The sequence below is a fragment of the Lethenteron reissneri genome, chromosome 4, assembly GCF_015708825.2.
Source record: "Lethenteron reissneri isolate LAM-NWPU_2019-01 chromosome 4, ASM1570882v1, whole genome shotgun sequence".
Classification (NCBI taxonomy): domain Eukaryota; kingdom Metazoa; phylum Chordata; class Hyperoartia; order Petromyzontiformes; family Petromyzontidae; genus Lethenteron; species Lethenteron reissneri.
In genome coordinates, this window is record NC_083782.1 from 1,507,703 (window position 1) to 1,533,957 (window position 26,255).

Genomic DNA, 26,255 nt, shown 5'->3' on the forward strand with positions numbered 1-26,255 from the left:
GCAAATCGTGATCAGTGAGGAATGTCTCCGTCATTGCGATGGAATAAGTAGCCACAGAACCCATGGGGGGGGAGGGAGGCATTATCGGGCAAGGTAGACAGGTATTGTTATATCCGTAGCTCAAATTCAGGGCATCAAAGCAACTCAAGACATCCGTCAATAACATTGCCTTAAACCGGTGTTCTTCGTTGCAAGGCCCGCGGGCCACTGGCAGCCCCTGGTGGCCTTTAGTGCGCCCCCTCTGGCAATACACAAACAGTGAAAACCCTTCTACGTGACTTTACCGAAAGAACCAAGAAGATGAAAAAAGTGAAAACACTCCCCATCATCGTCAGCATCGTGCTGCTGTCAAACCCAACAATAGTTTCAAACGTGTGGCGGCCCCTCGCACTGTGGTGCCTTATCGGCGAAAGTGTCCCCCCTCTGAAAATGAGTGAAGAACACTGCATTAAAAGAACAATATATATCATAGGCCCTTCTTGACAGGAGATAGAAGAGGCACTTTTAATATATAATAGGTGACGTTTCGGGCAATTCCCCTTCTCTTTATGTGCCACGAAGAAATGCCACTGCCCGACATTACGTATTTTTTTTCTGTTAAGGCCATCATACACTGTTAAAAACAAATGTATTATTTGGGTCTTTCGCTAAAATCATGTAGATAGGTTCAAATAATATTTAAAAAAAACTACGACGTTTTGATTGCAATACAAGCGGTCGTCATCAAACTGTTTATGGAAAACTGCTTATGAAAAACAGTTTGCCTTTAGAGGCTAACCCCCTTTTCCTAATGACGCCCGCTTGTGTTGCGATCGAAACGTCGTAGTTTTTTGTTATTTTCTTTGAACCTATCTACGTGACTTTACCGAAAGACCCATAGAATATGAATTCCTGCAGTCACGAAAGCTTTAAGTCAAGATAACAAATGTGTTGAGTTTTTCTCTCTCATGTACTATACCTGTCAACTCCTTATCAGTGCCCTACCTTATTACAGACCAATTCAGACCTTATTGGTCACCCCGTGCCCTTATACATCTCAACGTTCATCCTATAAAGTCACAAGGGAGAAACACAAATAGACAAAAAAGATGTTGCTTCGATTGAAACGGCTGTACGCTGTATGGACCTGAAAACTCAATTTCCCTTACAAGAACACAGGTAAACTCTATGGGTTGACAGGTATGAAGTATAGTATGTGGAAGGCCTTCTTCATATGCGATCGCTAACAGTACTTGTCCCAAAAGCATGTGAAGCCTATATTATTGGGTCTTTCGGTGAAGGCACGTAGATAGGTTTAAAGAAAATAACAAAAAACTACAACGTTTCGATCGCAACACAAGCAGTCGTCTTCAGGAAAAGGGGGGTCAACTTCCAAGGAAAACTGTTCATCAGGGTTTGAAATGGGCGTAGGCCAAATGTCAGCAGCCAATGATAATGTGAGTGGTGGACAGCCAACCCGAGGGTGGTTGGGTTTCCACCATTCAAAGGCTCCCAGGTGAAGCCTATTAGGTGGATCTTTGAAAAGGTAAGAATAGGTTTTACCCTTTCTGGCAATAAAACAGGTGTTAAGATATATATTCTTGATTATTTCGGTAAAGTCACGTAGAAGGGAAATAATTAAATACAAATGTAACAAATTCTCACGACGTTTCGACTGCAACATAAGCAATCATCAGGGGTTAAGATGTTTAAACAACAAATATAAGCCTTTTGCAAGGAATCATGTCTGCATCAACCACACGTACTTGTGGTGAACATACCAAAAAAACATGCTCTGATAATATATGCATTGTCTTTCACACTGATTGGTCTACACCAGAGACAGCCTTCTTTAGGGCCCGGCCTCGCCAGTGTCAGATCAGAGAACGTGAATCTTCGTCTGCGTTGAATATCAAATCGCGTTCGGGTTGTCGCCCCTCTCGGGCCACCGTCGTCGCGGTGGGGGGCGGGGCGGATGGGGGGAGGGGCGTAGCCGCCACTCTTCCCCCGTCATGGCCGCTCCTCACAGCAGCAGTAACAGCGGCGGCGGCGACTGCGGCTGAGGGGGAAGACCACTCCACAACAACAACAAACAAACAACACAGCAACAACGACCGAGACGGCGGCCACGGCGGCCTCGGCGACAAGCGACGGCGCCATGGAGATGTCCCAGATGGAGTGGATTAACGACGTGGACGACATGTTTATCCACCGTATCGACTCGGCGGAGATCGTGTACGAGCCGCGCAGGAAGCGCGCTAAGATGGTGGGGCGCTACCTGATGGGAGACCTGCTGGGCGAGGGCTCCTACGGCAAGGTCAAGGAGATGCTCGACTCGCACACGCTGTGCCGCCGCGCCGTCAAGATCCTCAAGAAGAAGAAGCTGCGCAAGATCCCCAACGGCGAGGCGAACGTCAAGAAGTGAGCGGCGGCGGCGGTGGCGGGCGGGCCGGGCGGGCGTGATGGGACGAGGCACTGCCGCATCGCACGCAACCCCCCTCCCCACTATCACCTTAGCAGGACAGTCTGATGAGGTGGTGATGAGGTGCAGAGTGGGACAGTCCTAGGAGGTGGTGATGAGGTGGATATTGGGACAGTCCTAGGAGGTGGTGATGAGGTGGATATTGGGTCAGTTTGAGGAGGTGGTGATGAGGTGGACATTGGGTCAGTCTGAGGAGGTGGTGATGAGGTGGATATTGGGTCAGTTTGAGGAGGTGGTGATGAGGTGGACATTGGGTCAGTTTGAGGAGGTGGTGATGAGGTGGACATTGGGTCAGGCCTAGGAGGTGGTGATGAGGTGCAGAGTGGGACGGTCCGAGTAGGATTTGGATCAGTGCGTCCCCCTCTGATAGAGGTGGTGTGGTAGAGGTGATTATGGTGTTGTTATTGGTTCTGTTAGTCGGGTTGGAGGTAGTGTTTGAGGTGGTGTGAATTCTTTAGGTGGTTGTGTTGGTGATAGAGGTTGTGATGATTAGAGGAGGTGGTAGTGGTATTGTTTGTTTTGCTCGTGAGCAGAGACGGTTAAGAACTCAGAATGGTTGAAAGATATCCCTGGCGTCTTGTTGGTAACGTAGGCCTTTACCACGTATGTCCTCCAAAGATGCCCTACACGTCTGTCGTAGCAGGCAGAAAATTACCACCCTCAGCCGAAACCCACATTGGGGCTCAGCGTGTGTTGAATAATCCTTGGCTAGGAACGTTCCACCAGGTGTCAAACACTTCACATCAGTAATGGGGTGTTTTTTGTAGAAAGTGGAGAAGTTTCCATTCCTGGGGAGTTGTGTTCGTGATTAGCTCTGGCTTGTCAGCACTTCGATCGAACGGATGGAGCGGCGTTATCTTATCAGCTGTGTAACTGTGTGTTTAAGCTGCGTGTACTTTTGCTCAATATTAACTTCCGGGTCTTGTCAGCCACAGTGGTGATGCCCTTTCTGTGCTTGAGCAACGTCGACCCCCTGTCGAGAATCACCTGTGCTGGCTGCATACATTCAGCCTGGCCTGCCTACGCGCTATCCTGAGTTTAACCAGACTGAATTGTGTGAGGAGCTCATACATCTTAGAACTATCTGTACACAGTCCCATCTGTGAGCTCCTCTGGTAAGCAAGGTTGTGTTGGCCAAGTTATGTCGCCCGTAAAGCCCAACCGCCACGTGCCCAAATAACTTCTGTTTGGCCGGGTAGAAGGGGCTAAATGGGCACGGCATGTTCAGTACCAGCGGTGTCAAGACCGGCCTTTGTGGAGGAGGCTTGTGAAGGACGTTAGTGGACAGGGGGAAGTTGCCCTCCAACAACAATGAAGGGTGGAGGAGGGACGCTTATAACGATCTGAGCACCGGTACGGCTAAAACACAGTGGGGATCACAGGTGGTGCATTTGCCATCTCAGTCGGTGAATCCATAACACCTGGGTTTCTCTATGACCTGCCAGCGAGGTTTCCACACTTCACATTGCCTCAAAGTGCACCTAGCCTGGGACAGGCAATGCGGCGCTGTCACCGTCACTTCGGGTTGATTGGTGGCTATTGAGTTTGGTGTTGGTGGTGGTGCTGTAGGTGGTGGTGTTGACAATTGAAACGGTGGTGCTATCAGTGTTGGTAGTGCTGCTAATAGATGTCGTTGACGTTTATCTTTTGTGATGGTGGTAGTGTTTGTGATAGTATGCTGGATAGATGGGACTTAATGAGCACGGCATTGGCTAGATAATAGATTTTCTGATGTGGTACTCAATGCTATGGAGCTGATTGGACTTACCGATGATGAGTACCACCAGTGTCAAAATCAGCTTCTGTGAAGGAGGTTCGTGAAGGACGCTGCTACGGAGATGGAGGCAGTAGCCCTCTAGAAAAAACGATGCGGCTAAAACACAGAAAGTTGGCACAGTGGGGAGCACGGTTGGTGCATCTGCCACTCATCTCAGTCAGTCAACCCATGGCACCTGCTGGGTCTGTTAGTGACCTGCCAGCGGGCCTTCGAAATTTCACGTGGCCTCAAAGTGCACCCAGCATGGCACAAGTGCCGTGGTGACGTGACCACCACTTTGTGGTAAACAGTAGTTTTATTTTATTTTTTTGTTGTGCTATTGAATGGAAGCGGCAGTCTATTTGTTAGCGCACTACACTACGAACCTGGCTACCCGAGTTCGATTTCCACTTACGGCCAACATCAGTGGCGGATATCTGAAATGGTCCTGGGCCTTCTCTAGGTCAAGTCACCCTCAAATGAGTACCTGGTGTGATTTGTGAACATCGCCACTCAGGAGACAAAGGCGGTTGGGCATGGTACTGTCGACACCACCTCCACATGTGCCGTGCCGGCCTTCTTAGGTGCTCGCCAACAAAGTTTGTGAAGGCTATTAACGGTATACTTCTCTTTGTTATTCATAGAGGTGGTCCTGTGGGTGGTAGTGTGGATGGTGGTAGTGTTGCTTGTAGATGTTGACCAGGGTCACCTCTTGTCAACCACTGCTCGAGTCGATCACTGCAGGCCTAGTGCAATGTCATGCCCCTTGCTTATCTTATTCGTAATGCACATAGTTAATAGTATGCCTTCGTAATATATTTATGATGAATCTGCAGTACGTCAAATTGTACTTAATTAATTCTTACTGAGCCCAAATTAAGTACACTCTAATACTCAGCATTATCATTTACCTATAACCAATTTAATGCACAGTTACATTCAAAACCATCCATAAAGGTTAAGTGAATAATTATTAGCAGTGTAATGTGGTTCATAATAAGCACGTTGCTAATATGTTAGTAATGTCATATTTGTATAATTATCTTTGAATGGGACGGAGCCATTGGCACATTGCTTTATGAACCCAGTGTCCTGAGTTCAATTCTCAGCCATAGCTAATAGCAAGTTGCATACAATCCAGTCCTGCACCACTCCCTTCGGCAATCGGTGAAGTATTGACAAACATTGGCCATGGCTGGCACAGTATGGGCAGGCCTCTATTCAGCACCGGATTGATACAAGGACTGCACACATGCACGCAATTTTATTAAACGTACAATAGGTAACTTGTATACTGGTGTTTATCTTATGATAGTTTTTCCATTCATTGCTCTTGTCTATAGTTATTTGTCAGTGGTTCCAGTATTAGAATGGAGGATTGTTGTCACATTGACCTCAACGTTTCACTTGTTTATTTTGAACAATGGTGGTAAATACATTCCTAAAATATCACAATACCAGATGTCACTATTGTATTGGCATTGCCGCTATATTAACACTTTGATCTTGATTTGAAGCTTTCGTGACTGTAGGAATCCATACTCTTTGGTTATTTCGGTAAAGTCACGTAGTTAGAAAAAATAATAGATCACGACGTTTCGATCGCGACGCAAGCAATCGTCATCAGGCGGAAGAAAGGGGAGGGAAGCTGCTGGTGCAGGCTGCTGCTTTTAAAGGTTAGAGATGGGCGTAGCCTCAGAGTTATAAACGAAGTTGGGGGGAGGGGCTAGTGATGTTAAGGTGATACATTTGCATTTAAATGTACTATGTAAATGTGATTAGCATGTCAATGTAAGCTCGCAGCGCGCCGTCACATCGAGGACTGCATGTAAATGTAAGATCGGAGAAATTTGCATGCAAATGTACTTTGTAAATGTGATTGGAATGACTTTACGGAAAGAGTATTCACACTTTGGTGGTGATCATGATACTGGTATCTCAATCCCTGTAGCTTATCGCCAACCTTGGCATTTTGGATATTGCATACATTTCCTCCATATGGTCGTCGCCCTCCCACGAATCACACGAGAGTCTTCTTCGCCTGCAGGGCGACTAGCTTGTCAGGCAGCTTATATTCTTGTCAACAATGCCAATATGTTCCTGAGATAAATGCCAATGTCGAGGTCTGCTTGCCACGAGAGTGCTTCAGGCGAGATTCCAGTCACTGCAGCAGGCAGTCTAGAAAATGTGCTATTTACCTATCTAGATTGTGTACATTTGGAACTCCGAGCAGTGATAACCTCGTGTGACGGAGATATCATGGGGGTGCCTCTGACATCTCTTAAAGTGATCTCTTTTATCCGCACGAGCAGGGAGGGGGGTGTTGTACATTCCCACCTGCCCTGCATATTCTCATAGCTGCATATTTTTCTCAAAATTGAGTAAAACACTTAATGGATGGTGTTTTTGTTTTGTACAGTCATTGTTGACAAGCCTGAGATGATCGACTAGCTGCACTAGAGACCATGATTTAATCATGGGTGTCTATCTGGATTGCAACCTCCGTCATGCCTGATCAGGGCTCTTATCCTCGGTACAACCGAGGCAATCCTGCCCCCCCCCCTCCGGGATGTGTGAGTGTAATTTCTTAATATGCTTGGGTTTCTCTGGACATTCTTCATTGCATCCCATATGAAAAATACATCACCTATTACATTATTAGCCTCACATTCTAAAAAGGACAATTCTGAAAAAGTCTTGAGCTAATGACACTTTTCAGAATAGGGGACTTATTAATTAGAGCTGCAAACATGCCACTGCCTTTTAGAAGTAGGTATGCATTCACCAAACAGACAGTTTATCGCGTAGGTGGTGTTGAGATTCAGTTTGTTACACACAATGCTAAATATCTCGGTATAAGTAACAAAAACATTCAAGCGATTGTTTCATGGCCTTGATTGAGTTGAAGACCATTGGGGTTTGTAATTTTATTTTGCCTTGGTAAGTTTTCACTTCGTGGATTTGCTAGTCACAGTCTAGTTGATGGTCAACATATTTTAAGGGGCTTTAATGTGCATTTTGTAGTAGGTGGGGCAGTCTTTGCAAACTAGTACAGTTAAAAACAATGGTTGCTCAGCGGAGGCCCAACATGCTAAGCATGCAAAAACAAACAGCACTATTAAAGTTGTAATATCTAAGAATCATATGTTTATTGAATCGGCAAGGTTATTATTATAAGAGCTCAGCAAAGAGACGGTGGGAGGGAATTACAAAGTGGTGCAATGGGAGGGAAGAAGTAGAAAGAAGTGTTGTGACCAGCAGTGTGGTGGTGGAACAGTGTAGTGGATGTGACGCAGTAGTCAGTGTCTGGTAGACCCAGTCCTCAATATGGGTGGAGGACTCATTGAATCAAGTTCACGGGAACGGTTATCACGGAAGTGGTGATAGAAGAGTGTGAGGAGATGACTGAACGCTGTAGAGCGAGTGACTGGATTGAATCGGTGACTGCCGCATCATCAATTTTGTTCAGGGTTATAAATATACGTAGATTTACATTGATTGTATCGTTCATAATATAAACGTCATACATGCATCCAATCGTGTGTGTGAGATTCATTGGTTTAAAATTCAAATATGAATTTTTGTGACCTCCCCAGCCACTGAAGGCCTCGGCATTCACCACAATGGTTAAAGCCCAAGTTCACTCATTGATCACTCGGCTGCACCAAGCCTAGCACATTGCTTAAAAAGTTTTCTCATATCCCTTAATAAAAACAAACACTTTAAATGAAAATGCAATACAGCACTTTCAAGAAAAGCCACATCAATTGAACCTATCAAATTCAGTTCCTGGAAAACCACGACCTTATTGAACACTCCACTATCTGATTGCATTTGGTTTCCAAAAATAAACGTTAACCATGTTGCCGTGTAAAGGAGCTGTGTAAGGCCATCCTATTTGTGTCAGCTAGAGTGTGTGCCTGCATAAATGTTACTAAAGGTTTGTGTTCATGGTCACTGAGCTAGGGCCAGCAGAGCTTGCATGGCTGGTTCCCATGATTTGGTTTGTGCTGCATGGAGACAATGGGGGTAAATTTTGTCCCAGTGTACCGTGTTGGGGAGCAAATGTGTAGTGGTCAGCGTGCTGCACTATGAACCCGGCAACCCGAGTTTGATTCCCGCTCGTAGCCAACACCAGTGATGATTATTTGAACCGCTCCTGTGGCCTTCCCTAGGTTGACTCAGCCTCAAATGAGTACCTGGTGCGGTGTTTAAACAACCCCACTGGGGAGACAAAGGCGGTCGGGCATGGTAATGGCCACCTACCTCATGTACCATGCTAACCTTCATATATACTTGCTAACAGCACCTGCTCCAACGGTTTGTTAAGGCAATACAGGGGATTTTTGTATTTGTCTAAAATATGGCCTCATTACCCTGCATCCCACTCCTCTATGCCTCACTCTACACTTGACTCTCTTTCTCTACCCCCACAGCCTCGTGTCTAATTGGGAGGGGGCAGCTTCACCGGGCAGGGGTATAGGTGAGATTGGGCAGTGGTGCCTAAGAAAGCAACATTTAAAATTGTTTAATAGAAAGGTAGTTTAGGTTCTGCCGGGGTTTTCCAAACTCCAGTAGTCATGACCCACCATGGTTTCTGTCTTTCCACATTCAGAAATAATCTGGAAGCAAATATATTCAAATAAAAAATGTAGAGGTTTTCAGATGATATTATGAATCATAATTGATATTTGGCTGGATCATTATCCAGACAAATTTTGAGAATTCTCACATTCTGGATTTTATTCTCACTTCATGGATATTGTCCTCAATATGCTTGATGTAGTTTCAAGTGAAACATTGCATCTAGTTTCTAACATTGGCGGTTGTTTTTGAAGTCACCGGTGAGCTGAAATAATGATTTGTGCATTAAACACTTACACATGTGACGTTTTAATTTGTTTCGCTGTCGGGTGGTGGAGGGTCTTTTGTTACAAATTTAGCCGGATCATTATGTGACCTAACTAAAATCTACTCCAAATCATATATTTCAAGTTGGTACATGCAGCACATGCTTGATGATTGATAAACACATCCCAAGTGATGCATGTTCAACATACTATCCAAGTATGTATGCCGATTCAGATAAAGATCAAAATCTTGTTTTTGTGTGTGTGGGACATAGCAAACCTGATTATAGTTGATGGGAGGTCCTGTAGGTCCGTTTTTACGAGTGTCGAGTATTCGTCACTTTTGACAAAAATAAAAACATCACTTGTGTTCAGTTAATTTACTTTTCACGAGCTCTCCATGACATCAGTGTACTGTAAAACTTATCAAAGTTGGACTTTTTAGTGGGTGGAGGGGTGGACTTTGTATTGTTATGGGGGATGTCTGACATACTGCAAGTAATTATATCATATTAAAATTAATGCATTTTACATATAATAACCTAACGTATTAAATGAACACTCATAAAATGAGGAAACTTAACAAAAACATAATACTGTAGTTTTTAATTTATAAAAGAACACTTCAACATTCACTCCTGTAAAGTTTAATCAAAATTACTTGGCTTCTTTGTGAAGCAGAAGAAGGCTGAGCTTCATGTGATGTGCAAGGTTACAGAGATTTACTGAACGCCTTGAAGAATGTATTTTGTTTGTAAAATTATTGTAAAATAATTAAAATTGGGACCACTCCAGAACACTTAACAGAGGACGTGGAAGTCCGAGATGTCTAAGGACACAAGTTCGCCAAATTTTATACAGCAGATGTGTCTGGCTTTAGAATTTCGCGAACGCAAATAGATTGTATTTATTTCATTGTTCCGGGGATAGTGTCTTACATTTAATAGGAAACACAAAAATTCGTGAATTAACATTGCCTTAAAATTAAATATATAATAGGCAATGAGTTGGGAAACGTTCAGTGGTCATTCTTCATAGCACATAAAGTGTGCTTTAAAGTAGGGATATTTCCCAAAATGTTTAATTGTAAGGCCAAAGTGTTATTGACGGATTCATCTTCTTGGTTCTTTCGGTAAAGTCACGTAGAAGGGAAGTAATAAAATAATAAAAATAAAACATAATAAAATAATTCTCACGACGTTTCGGCCACAACGCAAGCAGCCGTCCTCAGGTGGAGAACAGGTCCGTCAAGTAGACAGTCTGAATGGCACGCTCCAGGCTTGGAGCGACTATTTATGCTGGGATGGAGGAGCGAAGAGCGTCTTGACAAAATAATTGGGATATCAAGAGGAATTTAGCATGTTATTGACGGATGTTACGTTTTTTTATTAACTGTGCACCACTGCCAATGCAGCAGCATCACCAAATAATGTCTTACATTTCATGGTATTGATGAGCCTCATGCTACCCCGTGCATAGTGTTTTAGGCAGTTTGTTTCTTTTTTATTTCAGCCAGCCTTTCCTCTTTCCCCTAAATTCTGGCCTAATCAGGGCTGGCTACAAAAGCTTTTACTGTACTTGGTCCAGCATGCAACAGCTTGGCTATGCCAATCTTGTGGAAGTCTTTGTCCTGCATATCTAGAAACTCCTAGATTGCTCCAATCACTTCATCATAAAACATTTTCTCTTGAAGCTCTTCCATCAACTTCTTTATGAAGCAGAAGGCACCTCCAATTAGTACGGTTGGCTAGGTATGGTGCAAAGAAGTTCAACATACATACGTATAACTTAGTCCTTGGGTCAGTGCGGTCACTGCAACCTAGGTGATCTGAGGTGGTGCATTGGTCTACAGACGTTTTAATCCTCCCACCACCCTGTTCTTTATGGCTTCTCTCAACCGCCAGTTAATCATTATAGCACTTCCCATTGTCTGTCTCACCTTTTGGAGGTAGTCAGTATTAATAACCCCTTCACTGTTCCAGAAACCTGTCTGTGAACTTTTTCACTGGTTCTTCTTGGACCTATTGGGAGGCAGAGATTGTGCGTGCTTCCTCGGCACGCTCTGCTGTTTGGTTTCAGGATCAAATTGGGGAATGCATGTTTCATCCCGAGTCACGATCATGCTCGTGAAATTGTCTGGGTCTTCTCGAAAGTTCTCTTGAAATTTAAGTTCGTGCTCTCGTGATCAACGCTGGATATTTTGGGCCACCCATATTGCTGACACCTTTTTCATAGCCAAGGCCTCGATGGAGTGTACTGACCCATTCCTGATGCTCACTGTCTCAGCTATGTTCCCGTCTCTTGATCTTCCGTCATCAATCACCTTTTTGTGAACACATCACCTTTTTCTGATGTGTGATCTTTTTGGGTCAGCCTGACCTTGGGGCATCCTTTGTGCTTGTTCTCTTTCACTTAAATTGAGCTGCCTAGTTTGTCTTTACTGTGGCCCATGAAGGGGCATCTTCCCTTAGCATTACCACCATGTCCCCATGGATCCTTTGGGCTCAATCCTTCCTTACAGGGGTACTTAGTCACCATTCTAACATCAAACTGAAATGAAAATAAACTTTTTATTTTACCGGTTAAGGCCCACTGAGCGAGCTAGCTCTTTTTCCATAAGCGACCTGGCCACAAATGATAGTTCAACGAAGTGGCTTATCACGTGGACATTTATAGCGGTAGCCAAATACTTGAAGCACATGTTTCTAAATGTGGAGGGAAAAACTGGAGGGCCCAAAGAAAAATCCACGTGACTACCGGGAGAACATACAAACTCCAAATGATAGCTCAACAAATCTTTGTTGAACAATACATTTTCCTACAAGATATGCTGGTGTAAATAAAAAAAAAAGACGTCTGATCTATTGTCAAACTTATTTTTTCTATCTTTATTTAGATTTGAAATAGTATTTGAGCGAGTATATCATTAACCTGGCTAGAGAATTTCTGAACACCTCTTGCCACTGGCGGAGCCAGTGGGGGGGTGGGGTGGCACGTGCCCCCCAATAATCCGATCGAAATCCCTAATTTCGATCAGATCATTGGGGTTTATTAGTAATAAATCGGCATCTTGTGACCCCCACTGCCACTGTGTAGCATATTATTACGTGCCAGGGACTCTATGAGATGATAGGAAAATAGTCTGAGTCCATAATTGGCAATAAGTAACGGCAAAGCAGTTATAGGTGACTCACAGAATGGTGCGCAGTTGCATACACAGTACACGACTTCCCTGAAGGCGACCTTCAGCGAGCGCGATGCCAATCACACATGGTTTGAATTCGACCCTCGATTGATGGCTGCGCCATCGCCGCACGCGTTGAATAAAGAGCAAGGGACAAGTTTTTACTAACAACTCCTATCATTTTTCATTGCTGGAGGGGTTGCCCCCCTTACCTGAAAATCCTGGCTCCGCCATTGCAGGCTTTTGCATTTGTGTACATGTCCCCTCTAAATGTAATTGGAATTGCGTATTTTCACATCACTGTGGGATAAATGTACTAATTGTCAGTTAAATACTAATTACGTTATGCACACAACGTCACACAACGTTATTAGTATTTTAACGGGGAGTGTTGGCTCGTGTGGAAACGCGAATTTGGTGGGTTGCAAGAGCAGACATTCGGGAGACGCTGGTTTGAGCTGCATCCCGTTAAAATATGTGAGTGGACTGGCAGAGGGCCTGTAATATTTCAGAATCAGAATATGTATTTATACTGGAGGAATCCGATGAGCTATAAAGCGCTTTCATCACAGATGTGCAGTAGGGGCGAGTATGAACGTTACAACAACAAACTGTACAAAAACACGATAGTAGTGCAAATACTATGAAGGTAAACAAATCACCAAAACACATACAAAAAAACTGAACCACATCTATATCCTAATCGGCAAAGCCCACTGAGGTATTCACTTATTCTTACTCTGAGCCAAAAACAGGTTCCCAAGTGCAACACATTTGATGGGCATTTTTGTTTTTAAAGAACCCCCACAGTTTGGAGAGTTTCTTCATTGCAACAGCCATTGATGTAAAACTTGAAATACAGTAATACATCGCCTGATATATGCCAATATTTGATGTACTCAGTTTCAGTATAACGATCTTTGGATGTATTACCTTTATTTTAATTGGAAAAAGAAGTAAAATAATAAATAAACACTGAAATCACTAAATAAATAATACATTTATCGATTTCTGTTACTATATAAATAAGAATACAATAACTTTTCTTCAATATGTTTATTTAATGGAAGACAGTTTTAATTATTTATTTTAATATTGTACATTATAACGTAATATTATTTTAAATATTTTAATATAAACGGTCAGTTTTGAAGCGCTTATATGAAATAGAAAGTTACGAATGCTGGGAATGCATCGTCATCGTCCTAATGTTATAATGTAGTCAATGTACGAAGTTTCAACATATGAACGAGTCCCCAGGAATGAACCTGCTTCGTATATTGCGGTATTACTGTAAAATAAAAATCATCTGATCTGTGTTGTGGGTGTGACCGGGCTACAGATGAGAGAATGTGCGTATTATAGTAATAATAACATACCTGTCTACCCATACGGTTTACCCGTATTGGTGTACAGAGAAATTGACTTTTCAGGTCCATACTGCGTACAGCCGTTTCAATACGGGCAAAAAAAATTGTCCATTTGTTTATGTTTCTCTCTTGTGATGGGACTTTGTAGGATGAACGTTGAGATGTATAAGGGCATGTGGTGACCAATAAGGTCTGAATTGGTCTAATAAGGTCGGCACTGGTAAGCGGTTGACAGGTATGTAAGAATAATATTGCATTCCCATGGATAATCAGAAGTTTAATATGGTTGGTGTTTATGGACCTCTAATCCGTGCGATACTCGTAAAGTTTTCACAAATACTCTTAGCATTGGCCAACATTCCGAACAGGCCTTTCCTGAAAAAGCCTTGAGACGCGTTGAGGCTTTCCTGGATTAAGCGACTCGTTATATTGCTCTACTGCCACAAAGTCTGTTGTTTTAGGCTCACGCGATATAATGTGTAATTGTTAGAATAGTTTTTTATTTAAACAAGATATTTACGTGATGATGGTTATTATTATATTGGCAAATTATTGCAACTCTTAATTTCTGGGATTGACCTGTTTTTAGGGAGTTGTTTGCTCTTGCCCATAACATCGGCGTGTCCATTGGTACTAGTTTATGAGGACATACCCTGCTGATGTATGTATAGTGAACTTCTTTCGCATCGCGCGTCGCCAACCGTGCTAATCAGAGGTGCTGGGTGAAGGACAACAAAATAAACACAAAAAAAACTGTTCTAAAGAAATTCGTTTTTAATCTCGATTTGAAATTGCATAGCTCCAGTGGCTTGTTAAGTTAACAATTGCTACTGAGAAACATTAATCAGGCTCAAGGCCCCTGGCCAGAGTGTTTTGTTTCATTATCACAATGATGGAAGTTAAACCTTCTTGGTATTTTCTTACATGTGCTCAAAGGTGATTGTGAACAGGCACTGTGGGTATTTCCCATGGCACAATCTAGTCTAATCTTCTTCCACCATGGCAGGCGTTATTGACCTCTCTTTTCCTGGTTTAAATAGTAATACAAGCGTGTTTCAGTTCACGCTTCTGTGCACATTTAATATTTTTGTTTATGATCGTGTATCCGAACCATATCATAGTAGGCAGTATCACTGTTTCAACATTTTGTTCTTTTGACACGTTGCCGTGTTCAGATTCAGAATATTGATACTGGAGGAATCCGATGAGCTATAAAGCTCTTTTTCACAAATGTCCAGTAGGGGCGGGTCGGAGAGTTACAACAACAAAACAGGAGTACAAAGGTATAGGAAATACTTGACATTGCTGTGTTACTTTTTATGTTTAAGTTCCGCTTTCCAAACGCTGGAGGAAAAAGGAGCAATAAATCTGGTAAAGAATGCAAATGTAATTTAAAGATAACACAAGGGGTGGGGACAGAAAGTTACAACAACAAATTCCTAAAGCAACAAGAAAACCCTGTCGTAATAAAAATCACATGCATGTGCACACCGGTTGGAGTGGTGGTGCAACGTTTAGAGCACTGCGCTACGAACCAGTGACCTGAATTTGATTCCTGGCCAGTTTGACATCGGCAGCAAGCGGTGATATCTGAAACGGTCCTGGGTCCCCTTCAACAACCCGCTCTGACCATTGTGATGAAGAATGGTCAAACAGCTCCCATAACCAGCGCAGTGAGGGGATGCCTTCATCCAGCAGTAGATTGACAAAGGGCTGTAAATTATTGCTTGCCAATCATCTGAGAGACAGGAAGATAAAGTTATGAATTAGAGAACATATGCACGTTGTTTGCCTCATTCAAACTTAATAAAATTAAGTGTGGCTTGGGTAGGACACATCACTAGAAGAGATGGACAATGTTAAAGAATAAGTAAGTGGTAACCAAAGAATGGAATGTGTCTAAGCGGACGTCCATCAAGGAGATGGAGGAATTAAATGAATTCAAGTGCAGGTGTTCTTTGGAATATTAAATCGCAGGATCGTGAGAGGTGGTGGTGGCGGCTTGGGGTGGCCTTCATCCTGCAGTGGATTGACCTTGGCTGAGTGAAACATTGAGGTAGACAGTGCAGTTATGAAATGGATGGTGTTTTCCAGACTTGTTTAAGCACCATTCATGGAAATGGGCCAACAAACATTGCTGTGACATGGTACGCAGCTTGTAAAAATGTTCTGTGTGGTGCCAACAGCTGTAAAGCACAGGCATACATACCAATTGTGCTGCTTCTGTCTTTCAACAGAAGGAAATATTATCTGGTTTAACTCCATGGAGCAGTGATGCCACATCAAGTTAAAACATCACGTGGTGCTCATCTCCCGCCGAGGCCCTGAATCAGCAGTTACTATTTTTTAAGCTTTGTTTTATTTTACCAGATAAGGCCCACTGAGCTATATAGCTCTTTTCAGAAACGACGTGTGCACAAATGATAGCTCAACAAAGTGGCCTATCGCGTGGAAATTACTCTGTAGAGTCATCACTGTATTCCAGGAGAGCCTTAATAGAGTTTGAAGACTTTTCAGAAGAGCATAGCTCTCAGATTTGTTTTAGGGTTATGCCACGCATTGTTCAGGATGATGTCCGATGTTTTGCTCCATGTGCAGGGAGCTTCTTCAGGAACCGAATGACCGAAGCATAATTTCCTGAGCCAGCTTTCAGCACGCGGAGTAAGAATCTGACATAGTGCCGAACAACACACTATACAACCTCGAAAACACGCCGGAAAGCTATACAGCACAACCGTGAAAAACGAGACAGTTTTCAGAAAGTCTATTACATTTCTTATACTTATCCTTGGATAGAAAGTGGAGTGCATCCGGAAGGTGTTCAATGTGTGGAAGAACTTATATGTTTTACCTTGATTTGGCCTCAATGCTTCATGGAGCTTTCTGTGAGACAGTAACCAGATAAAGATGATGGGATAACATTAAAACAATCTGCACAAACAGGTCTGGAAATTGCTTATGCTGCCTTCTCGGTGGGATAACACACCACCAACTGTCCTAAAGATCTGAGTATTACAGCAGTGTGTTCCCACACTTGGTGAATGGCTAATAATTGATTTTGTCGGGGGATGATCTGAAAAAGGAAATAGCTTCGGCACGCTGGCCTGGCTGAAAGCGGATGGGACGGGGCAAGGCCACAGGGTTGGCGGAGACACAACTTGGCCTGGCTTGGCTCCACTGCTGGGCTGGTGCATCCAAACACTACCACTCACAGAGACATGAGACATGTGCTTTGGGTTTAATTGGTTAAAGCTGGTGCTAGTTGTAATAAAAACAGTGAATTTATGCCAAGGGTTACCGTCCGTTAACAACACGGCGAAGACCTGTGCGAGTTTGTTACGCTGTTTGCAAAACGTTGTGAAACACGGTCTCATGGAGCTGGGGTTCAAGCCACTAATTGTGAAAAATTGGCCATGTGGTCTCAGAGCCTTACCCGACTTGGCTCACAGCCAGGCTACACGATCGTACATGGGCGATGGGTTGTTGTGTTTAGCAATTGGGTGACTTTGTACAAGGGTGAATAATATGCGGTCGCTTCAAAAATATTTACAGCAGAAATGTAAAGGTCCAGTGTTCAGATTTGGACAAGCGTTGTGTTTATGTGCAGCACTGGGCTAAGTTGCGATTTTTTTACTTACGAAGTACATGTTCCTGTAGTGGTGTTGTTATAGCCTAGGCTGTAGGGTGGCAGAGCAGTAGTAATACTTGTACATGTTCCTTTAGTGGTGTTGTTATAGCCTAGGCTGTAGGGTGGCAGTGTTGTGGTAACATTTGTACATGTTCCTGTAGTGGTGTTGTTATAGCCTCGGCTGTAGGGTGGCAGTGCAGTGGAAAACCACTTGTACCTCAGCAAGAAGGGGCCTGGTTTAAATTTCCGAATCCGCCACCTATCTGTGTCAAGTTTGTATGCTCTCACTCTGTTCTGCATCGGTTTATTTCAGGTTCACCAGTTTCCTCACATGGAAAAAAAACCGTTAAATATAACTGGTATTCATATTCGTTGGGTCTTTCGGTGAAGCCACGTAGATAAAACAAATAATACAAATTTGAAAAGTAATAACAATATCACGACGTTTCGATCGCAACACAAGCAATCGTCATCAGGTGGACAATATAGCGGGAGAGCTGCTGAGAATATATGGTGGGAGCGCTGCTGAGGACAGGGAGTTATAAAGGTTTGAGATTGGTGTAGCCCAAGGGTCAGTGGGCGGGCTAGAGATGAAATTTGCATGTAAATGTAAGATCGAAGAAATCTTAATAAACGAAGCTGTGGGGGTGGCCATTGTATTGTGAGAGATTAGCATGTGAATGTAAGAAATGTGCTTGGAAATGTAAACTCGGAGAGAGCTCGGAAAGGAACATCGCCACATGGAGGTGGAAAAGGATGGCAAGCCGCCATTTACTAACATAGCTAACGGTGGCTGTGTTAGTGAATGTAACTCGGAGAGTCGAAAATAACTGCTAACATCGGTAGGTAGCGAGGGAACATCACAGCCAGTTATGACCTAAAGGTTAATACCGTCCTTCCAATGATTGCTAAGTTTGTACCCATCTTCTCGGTTGAAATTGTGTCTGTGTTTATATATCTGGATGGCTTCATGAATACCAATAACTGGTATTGCTCAAACATCCCAATGCAGGATGCTTCTTGAATAAGTCATTGGACTTTGGCTGGATAAATAAGTAAAAGTAAATAAAATAATCAACAAAACTTACATCCAAATCAACTTTAATGGCACTAGATGTGTAGATAGTGCTGTTGTAAAGCACTTGATTTCCAATTAATTGGTTTCAGAAATGTTATGCATCCCAAGTATATGAATGCCTGAATGCAGCTCCCCTCATCCACATCATTTGTAGACGGTAGGGATCAGTTTGGGATTAAACTTTTTGGATTTTCAAATCATTTTCGCTTTGTTAATTTAAAGTGTCTTCTTTTTGGCAAGTCATGCCACCCAATGCCACGTGATGCCACTTTTGGTGGAAAAAGCAGGGAAGTGACGAATTTTAAGTAATGTATATTCCTGTGACATAAAACTGGCAGGTCAATCTGAAACTGTGTTATGTTTTGGATATTTCAAAATGTCATATCTAGCTCCAGCATTCAGATTTTTTTGTATCAATCCTAAATTCAAGAATGCACCCTGAGGTGTTGTGTGAAAGGTCTTGCTATCTTTCTGACAGGCAGATGAGGAACCATTTGTTGGCCAGTGCCATCCATTGACACTGAGAGAGGAGCAGTTACTGTCACCATGTCGTGGCCTGATGTGTGATCGGAGGAAACGATGGCGAGGTGTGGGGACGTCAACAGCAATGCCTGTGATCGCTTGACCGTTATGGAATGTTGTGTAATCAGGTTGGGAAATGCCCTTTAAACAGCAGGTGCTCACATCGTCACATCAAGGACCCCAGAAGAGAGATATTACGTGTTTTTTTCTCGCAACCACAGGACATTGCAATTTCATTGTGTTTTGAGGGGTTTCATACATGTCTTTTAAATGATGTGTATTAAATAACTAACACACTTAGATAAAAATAATCTTTCTACATAACATTTTGTCCATCATCCTCAGTACCTACCGGACCATTGTCCCATAGCATTATTTGTACGAGCAGGAAAACCAGGAACTTTTTACTTACTGAATCTCATCCGCAGAGCTAGGTTTCTTGAACATTAGATGAAGCCGGATTAGTTGACTCCAAATCCGGCTTTGAACTCACTACCTTTCTATTGGAGTTAAGTACTAACCACAGCACTGCCTGTTAAGATGACAACACTCACTTACGATTGAGAACCTGGTTAAAGTATCTCAGGTAGAAGCCAGTCTAAATTATCATTTAACATTGTCAAAATGTCCACGAGTATACAAACCCAGTGCTGGGATGGTGGACAAGCCTAATGAGGTATTTTAGAGGGTGGAGGGAGTTTAAATGGAAAAGTGAACCCTGTGTGTATAGGCCTACGACTGTGCTGGTAATATTTAAGATGCGTAAGCAGCGTTGGCTGTTGTGACTTGCATGTACGCATCAAGACCTCAAAGCCACCGAGCCACCTGGTCTGTTGTGTTCGAGTTGCGACGGCGTATCGCAAGCGGGCACATGTTGCCTGTGTGCGCAATTCCCGTGGCCGGTATCCACCACATGAAGGTCGCGTTTGCAACGGCGCTGACCTCTCGTTAGCCCTGTGCCCTTATGGGGAGCACAGCTGTGCATCCTGACGCTGCGCTTGAAAGGCGCTGTATATTTTTGGCGACTGACCTTTCTTGGATCTGAAGTAGCACATGTAGAAGTGCTGGTTGGGAGCAACCCCCAACCCCTGCGGTGATATTGACATTGTCATGTACCATGTACCAAAGCTTGGTCCAACAGCGGGGGGTGCTAAAAAAAACTATTCTCACAATACTCTTTGGCTCTTTCGGTGAAGTCACGTAGGTATAAAATAAATCACGACGTTTCGGGCGCAACACAAGCGTCCGTCATCAGGTGGGAAAGCATGGTCTGCTGCTGAGGCAGACTGTTTTAAAATATTGGAAATGGATGTAGCCCAAGGGTCATAAAGAAGTGGCCGGGGCTAGTGATGTCAATGTGAGAAATTAGCATGTAACTGTAAGATAGGAAAGCGGCCTCCTTAAATTTCGATTTAAAGCTTTCGTGACTGCAGGGATTCATCTTCTTGGTTCTTTCGGTAAAGTCACGTAGAAGGGAAGTAATAAAATAATAAAAATAAAACATAATAAAATTATTCTCACGACGTTTCGGCCACAACGCAAGCAGCCGTCCTCAGGTGAAAACCAGGTCCGTCGAGGCGACAGAGTCTGAATGAAACAGCACACGAGCTTGGAGCATATATATAAGCTGGGCGCCTTGACAAAGGAATTTGCATATCAAGAGGAATTTAGCATATTTATGGGAAATGCAGGAATGTGATTAGTACTACATATGCATGTGCATTATGCAGGATTAACAGCATCAAAGGGAGCTGCAGTTGCTGCTGCTGCAGTTGCTGCTGCTGCAGTTTCTGCTGCAGTTGCTGCCGCTGCTGCTGCTGCAGTTTTTGCTGCTGCAGCAGTTTCTGCTGCTGCTGCAGTTGCTGCTGCAGTTGCTGCTACTGTTGCAGTTGCTGCCTTATCCATTTTAATATAACACTATGTATTATTCTACCCACCCTAATGTGTATCACACTGCTATATATTTACTATACAATTACGACACCATACATTACTCTGCACACTGCACCATGCCAGTGAGTGGAACGCGGTCTGAAAGTCACCGTAAACGTGAACACAATCAGTTAAGATCCGAAATGGTTTATTACGTCCTTCCAATGATTGCTAAGCCAGAATCCATCTTCTCGGTTGAAATTGTCTCTGTGTTTGTATATGTGGATCGCCTCATGAACGAATCTCTCATGATAGCCAGATGGCTTGCAGAGAACCTCTGTCTTGGAGAAGTCAATGTCATGTGAGCCCACTGAATTGTAACAGTGATCTGCCACGGCTGAGGTGTTTGTCCTACCGTGTTTCAGGTCTGCTTTATGTTCACGAATGCGGTCCGAGACATGTCGTTTGGTTTCTCCAATGTAACTGCTACCACAGAGGAAACTTAGTTTGTAGACGCCAGGGTACTGTATGTCTGGAACCACATCTTTTACAGACTGGACCAGATCACGGATTTTATGTACTGTGTTGAATCGGACCTGGATCTTGTGTTTAATCAGGATTTTGGAGATCTTTTTTGTGACCCCAGCAATGTAGGGTAAGGTGATGGTCTTGAAAGGCTCCTCAACAGGATCCTTCTTGATGGTTGGAGTGATGGCCTTGCGGATTGTGTAGTCGGAGTAACCATTAGCCTTAAGAGCTTGGCGTACGTGTTTGAGTTCACTGCCAATGTGTTCCTGGTCGGAAATGCTGTTAATCCTGCATAATGCACATGCATGTGTAGTACTAATCACATTCCTGCATTTCCCATAAATATGCTAAATTCCTCTTGATATGCAAATTCCTTTGTCAAGGCGCCCAGCTTATATATATGCTCCAAGCTCGTGTGCTGTTTCATTCAGACTCTGTCGCCTCGACGGACCTGGTTTTCACCTGAGGACGGCTGCTTGCGTTGTGGCCGAAACGTCGTGAGAATAATTTTATTATGTTTTATTTTTATTATTTTATTACATCCCTTCTACGTGACTTTACCGAAAGAACCAAGAAGAAGCGGCCTCCTTGACAAGGGCACGGAAGTGGCTATGTTGATGTGAGAGATTAGCATGTAACTGCAGAAAAGGAGGAGAGCGGCCTCCTCGACGAGGGAGTGCAACCCAACGAGTGCAATCCAAAAGATATGAGAGCATGAGAGTGCAATCCAAAGGCATGAGAGTGCAATGCAAAGGACATGTGAACATGATCTAAGAGAGAGGCATAGAGAGAGAGACAGAGAGTCGGAAATAACAGCTGACATAGGCAGGTAGGATGGAAACATCACAGTCAGTTAAGACTTTACCTGGTTAATAACGTCCTTCCAATGATTGCTCAGTTTGTACCCATCTTCTCGGTTGAAGTTGTGTCTGTGTTTATATATCTGTATGGCTTCATGAACAAATCTCTGAAGGTAGCCGGTAGGTTTGCAGAGTACCTCCGTGTGAGCCCACAGCATTAAAACAATGATCGGCAATGGCAGAGGTATTTGTCCTACTGTGTTTCAGATCCGCCTTGTGTTCACGAACGCGGTCCGAGACATGTCGTTTCGTTTCTCCAATGTAATTGCTGCCGCAGCCACAACTTAGTTTGTAGACACCAGGGTATTGCATGTCAGGAATCACATCCTTTACGAATGGGATTAAATCACGGATTTTGTGTACTGTGTTGAAACGAACCTGGATCTTGTGTTTGTTGAAGATTTTGGAAATATTTTTGGTAACCCCTGCTATGTATGGAAAAGTGATGGTTTTGGTTGGATCCTTAGAAGAAGGTTGTCTCCCCATGGCTGGGGAGGCAGCTTTGCGGATTGTACGGTCCGAGTATCCGTTCATCCTGAGGGCTTGGTGTACGTGCTCCAACTCACTAGCTAGGTGGTGCTGGTCGGAGATGCAACGGTGTAATGTTTTGATGAGGGAATTATTCTGGGCTGGATGGTGGTGGGAGTCAGGCTTTAGATAGGCATCCGTGTGGGTGGCTTTCCTGTAGACCGAATGTCCCAACGAGCCATCAGGTCTCTTCTCGATAAAAACATCCAGGAATGGAAGCTTGCCATCCTTTTCCACTTCCATGGTGAATTTGATAGACGGGTGTATGGAATTGATGTGGTTGAGAAATTGGTTCAGTGCTGGCAGGCCATGTGGCCAGATGACGAACGTGTCATCTACGTATCTCTTCCACAAGGAAGGACGTAGGGTGGATGTCTGGATGGCATCTGTCTCAAATTTCTCCATGAAAACTTTCGCTACCACTGGCGATGAAGGAGAACCCATTGGGGTACCCTCATTTTGATTGTAGAATGTACCATTCCAGGTGAAGTATGTGTTGGTAAGACAGTGCCTTACCAAAGTTGCTACATCTGGATTCAGTCCTTGTTGGACCAAGTCTTCAAATGATTGCAATGGTGTCAAGTACAGGTACATTGGTGAACAGAGAGACTACATCGAAACTGACAAGCAAATCATTCAGAGACAGTGAGATGTCCTTGATTAGAGAAACCAAGTGAGCTGAGTTAAGTACAGCTGAGTTTGACTTTCCCGTGAAAGGAAGCAGGGTCTCATACAGAAATCGGACCAGTTTGTAGGTGGGTGAGTTAATGGTGGAGACGATAGGACGGAGCGGGGTACCTACTTTGTGGATTTTAGGGAGCTCTGCTTGGTCTGATCGATTAGAGAAGTCGATTTAGTGATGTAACTGGTATTGGCCAAACATCCTAATGTGGAAAAGTTATCTGCAAATTACTAAATTGGGATCAGCAATATTGCCTCCTACTGTGAAAACTTGAAAGGACCCTCCTGGCAAAAAGTCTTCAGCCGCCGTGAGGCTTTGCTGGGTAAACAGGAATAATAATAAATTATACACATTCGTAGGTGGATGAGTGTTCAGTGTAACTCAGGTGAAATAGCGTTTTGCATTCAAAGTAAATTGATTTTAGAATCGAGTGTTAAACTAGGTATAAAATTCGTTAAATGTTCAAACATGGTTATAAAACTTAAACGCTGTTGCATTCACTTGTATTCATAACAGATAATGTTTTTTTATTAAAATCAGCTTTAGAGAGAATGGCTTCAAGGTGCGATTTTGGAAAAGTTAATCACAGAGAATAGACCCATATAATAGAGAATGAAGATTGTTTCAAAAACTTGTATTAATTCTTGAGACAGTACATTGTAACCATGTGAAACATCTTCGGTTGTTAGGATTCGGTCCATATGGAGCTCATCAGAAAGGCTGGGGAGCAATATACAATATACAGCGGGGTGTCACGGTGGTGAGAGGGTAGCTACCTCGCCTAGTATACAGAAAGTCGTGGGTTGGATCCTGACCCTGGCTCCCTGGATATTTGGAGTCACGTGGATTTTTCTCCGGGTCCTCCAGTTTTTCTCTCCACATGTAGAAACATGCGCTTTGAGTATTTGGCTTCCGCTATATATTTCCACTTGATAAGCCACTCCATTGACCTATCATTTGTGGCCAGGTCGCTTCTGTAAAAGAGCTATATAGCTCAGTGACCCTTACCTGGTAAAATAAAAAAAACAGTGTATAGTGTAGTTTAATATAAGTTAACTACAAAATTATGACATTCAGACCTAGGATGTGTGTTGCTGTACTGCATGCCAGGGAAACAGAATCGGTGTTATGCAGAACGTGTGGCTACATCACACGACGGGTGCAGCTACAACAAGGGGCAGCCAGTGCAGGCTGGTTCTGTTATTCAGATGCAATCAGCGTCCCCGTTTGATCTGTTCACAGAGCTGACAAACAAGATGGTAAGACCGCAAACAGCCAGATATTACTGTTCATAGGAATGAGCTTCAAATAAGGCAAATTCAGCTTTCGGATTTCAAAGGACAAATTTGAAATTGTTTTCAAATGTTTTGATATTTCACAATATGTAAATAATTTAGCTTGTGTTCGTGCAAACGACAGGGACATTCCCTCATACAATGGGGCACTAATTTTGCGAGAAAATCACGGAAGTGACGAAATGTACGTCATTTCCCGCACCTCCGATTAGCACGGTTGGTTATATACGGTGTGAAAGAAGTTCAACATACATAAAATCCGAAATAAACTAAATTTGGATCACGAAATTTCACATCCAGGCATGATTAAAATTTTTGAAATATATAACCTCTCCCCATCTTTCAGCAAACGGCTGGCAGGAAAGCAATAATAATATTGTTTTGGAGTTCGCGCCCTTAACTGCAGAGCATTTCCCAGCGCATTACAGGCGCTGAGCCGCTTACAGCCCAGCAGTCCATGGACAAAGTTGTGCTGAGATTGTGTTATTAATAACAGCGTGATAGAGTTGCTTTTGATAAATCTACCCCCGCCTATATGCCGAGCCATCTCAGAGCACTTTGCACGCGACAAGTGACTTGCAAAACATCTCTTCAATACGTTTAAAAGGGCACCACTAGTGGCAGCTCTTCCTGTGTGGCACAGGGTGCCTCAGCACCCGACCTGCAAGCGGGCATTAGTCTGCCAGTCTGGGCCGACGGAATTACGTGTAATTTCAATCAAGTAACTTGCTGGTCATTTTGTAATGTGGCAAATGTTGACGATGACGCAGGCACTCGATGTCCCTCTCGCTTTGAAAGGCATCGGCAGGGGGGCGGGGTGGATCTTTAACGTTCCACTCAGCAGCAGGTTAATACATCTGCAGTAATAACCAGGGTCGCCTGCTGGATTGGACCTCGAACCTTTAAAACAAGCGTACGGACGTGCAGCCTCCAGACAATGTCACTGCCACGTTCTGCATCACCAAGATGCAGAATGGTGTTTGGTAACCACAACTGTGACTCTTTTCATCGTCAAGCACTGAACCAGATTCTCCCTGCCCCCCCCCCTCCCCACGTTTGGTGCCATTACCACATGTGGCATGTAATTTGTTGAGGGTTGTTTTAAAAGGCAAATTAATTAACATTGTTGAAATTAAAAGTTGCCAGGTGTCTTTGAGATCAGAGAACTAAGCGGACATCGTTGAGATCCCGAATCCGAATCTGGGTAGTGACCCTTATTTAAACTGGCTTCACAAGTGCTGTAAGTTGTTGGTATCGCCACCAATGATTGCAAAAAAAATCATATCACTTTGGATAGGTTGTCTCCTAATAATAATACTTTAGAACGCTTAGTACTTCCACTGTTTAATTAAAAATGAGCTTTGAAATCGCATGGATTTATCAAATTGAATACAACAGATTAGTGTATAGTTTTTAAATTGCTCGAGTATATACAGACACTTCCTCCTGCCTTGCACAGCTTAATCACCACGTGAAAATAGTTTTGGCTGGAGATTTTGCCGTCTTCTTTCTTCGATGTATTTTGAGTAGCTTTGCGGCTGCTCAGCGTAACCCACGTGGCTATACCCACGTGACTGCCGGCATTGCGTGAATGGTTTCTCTTTCCCCTAGAGACGTCACGCGTACCCCCCCCCCCCCCCC

At 43.5% G+C, this 26,255-nt stretch overlaps 1 protein-coding gene across 5 annotated transcripts in view; it reads left to right on the forward strand.

Annotated features, from left to right (window-relative positions):
• The first annotated feature begins 1,964 nt into the window (after positions 1–1,964).
• Positions 1,965–26,255, forward strand: part of STK11 (serine/threonine kinase 11) — a 101,586-nt gene continuing 77,295 nt past the window's right edge. For all 5 annotated transcript variants that reach the window (XR_009755856.1, XM_061562066.1, XM_061562078.1 and 2 more), the window contains exon 1: positions 1,965–2,400. Coding sequence is in view for 4 of the 5 variants with exons in the window: in XM_061562066.1 (XP_061418050.1) it covers positions 2,138–2,400 (263 nt within the window). In the remaining variant the exon portion in view is untranslated. The remainder of the gene's footprint in view (positions 2,401–26,255) is intronic.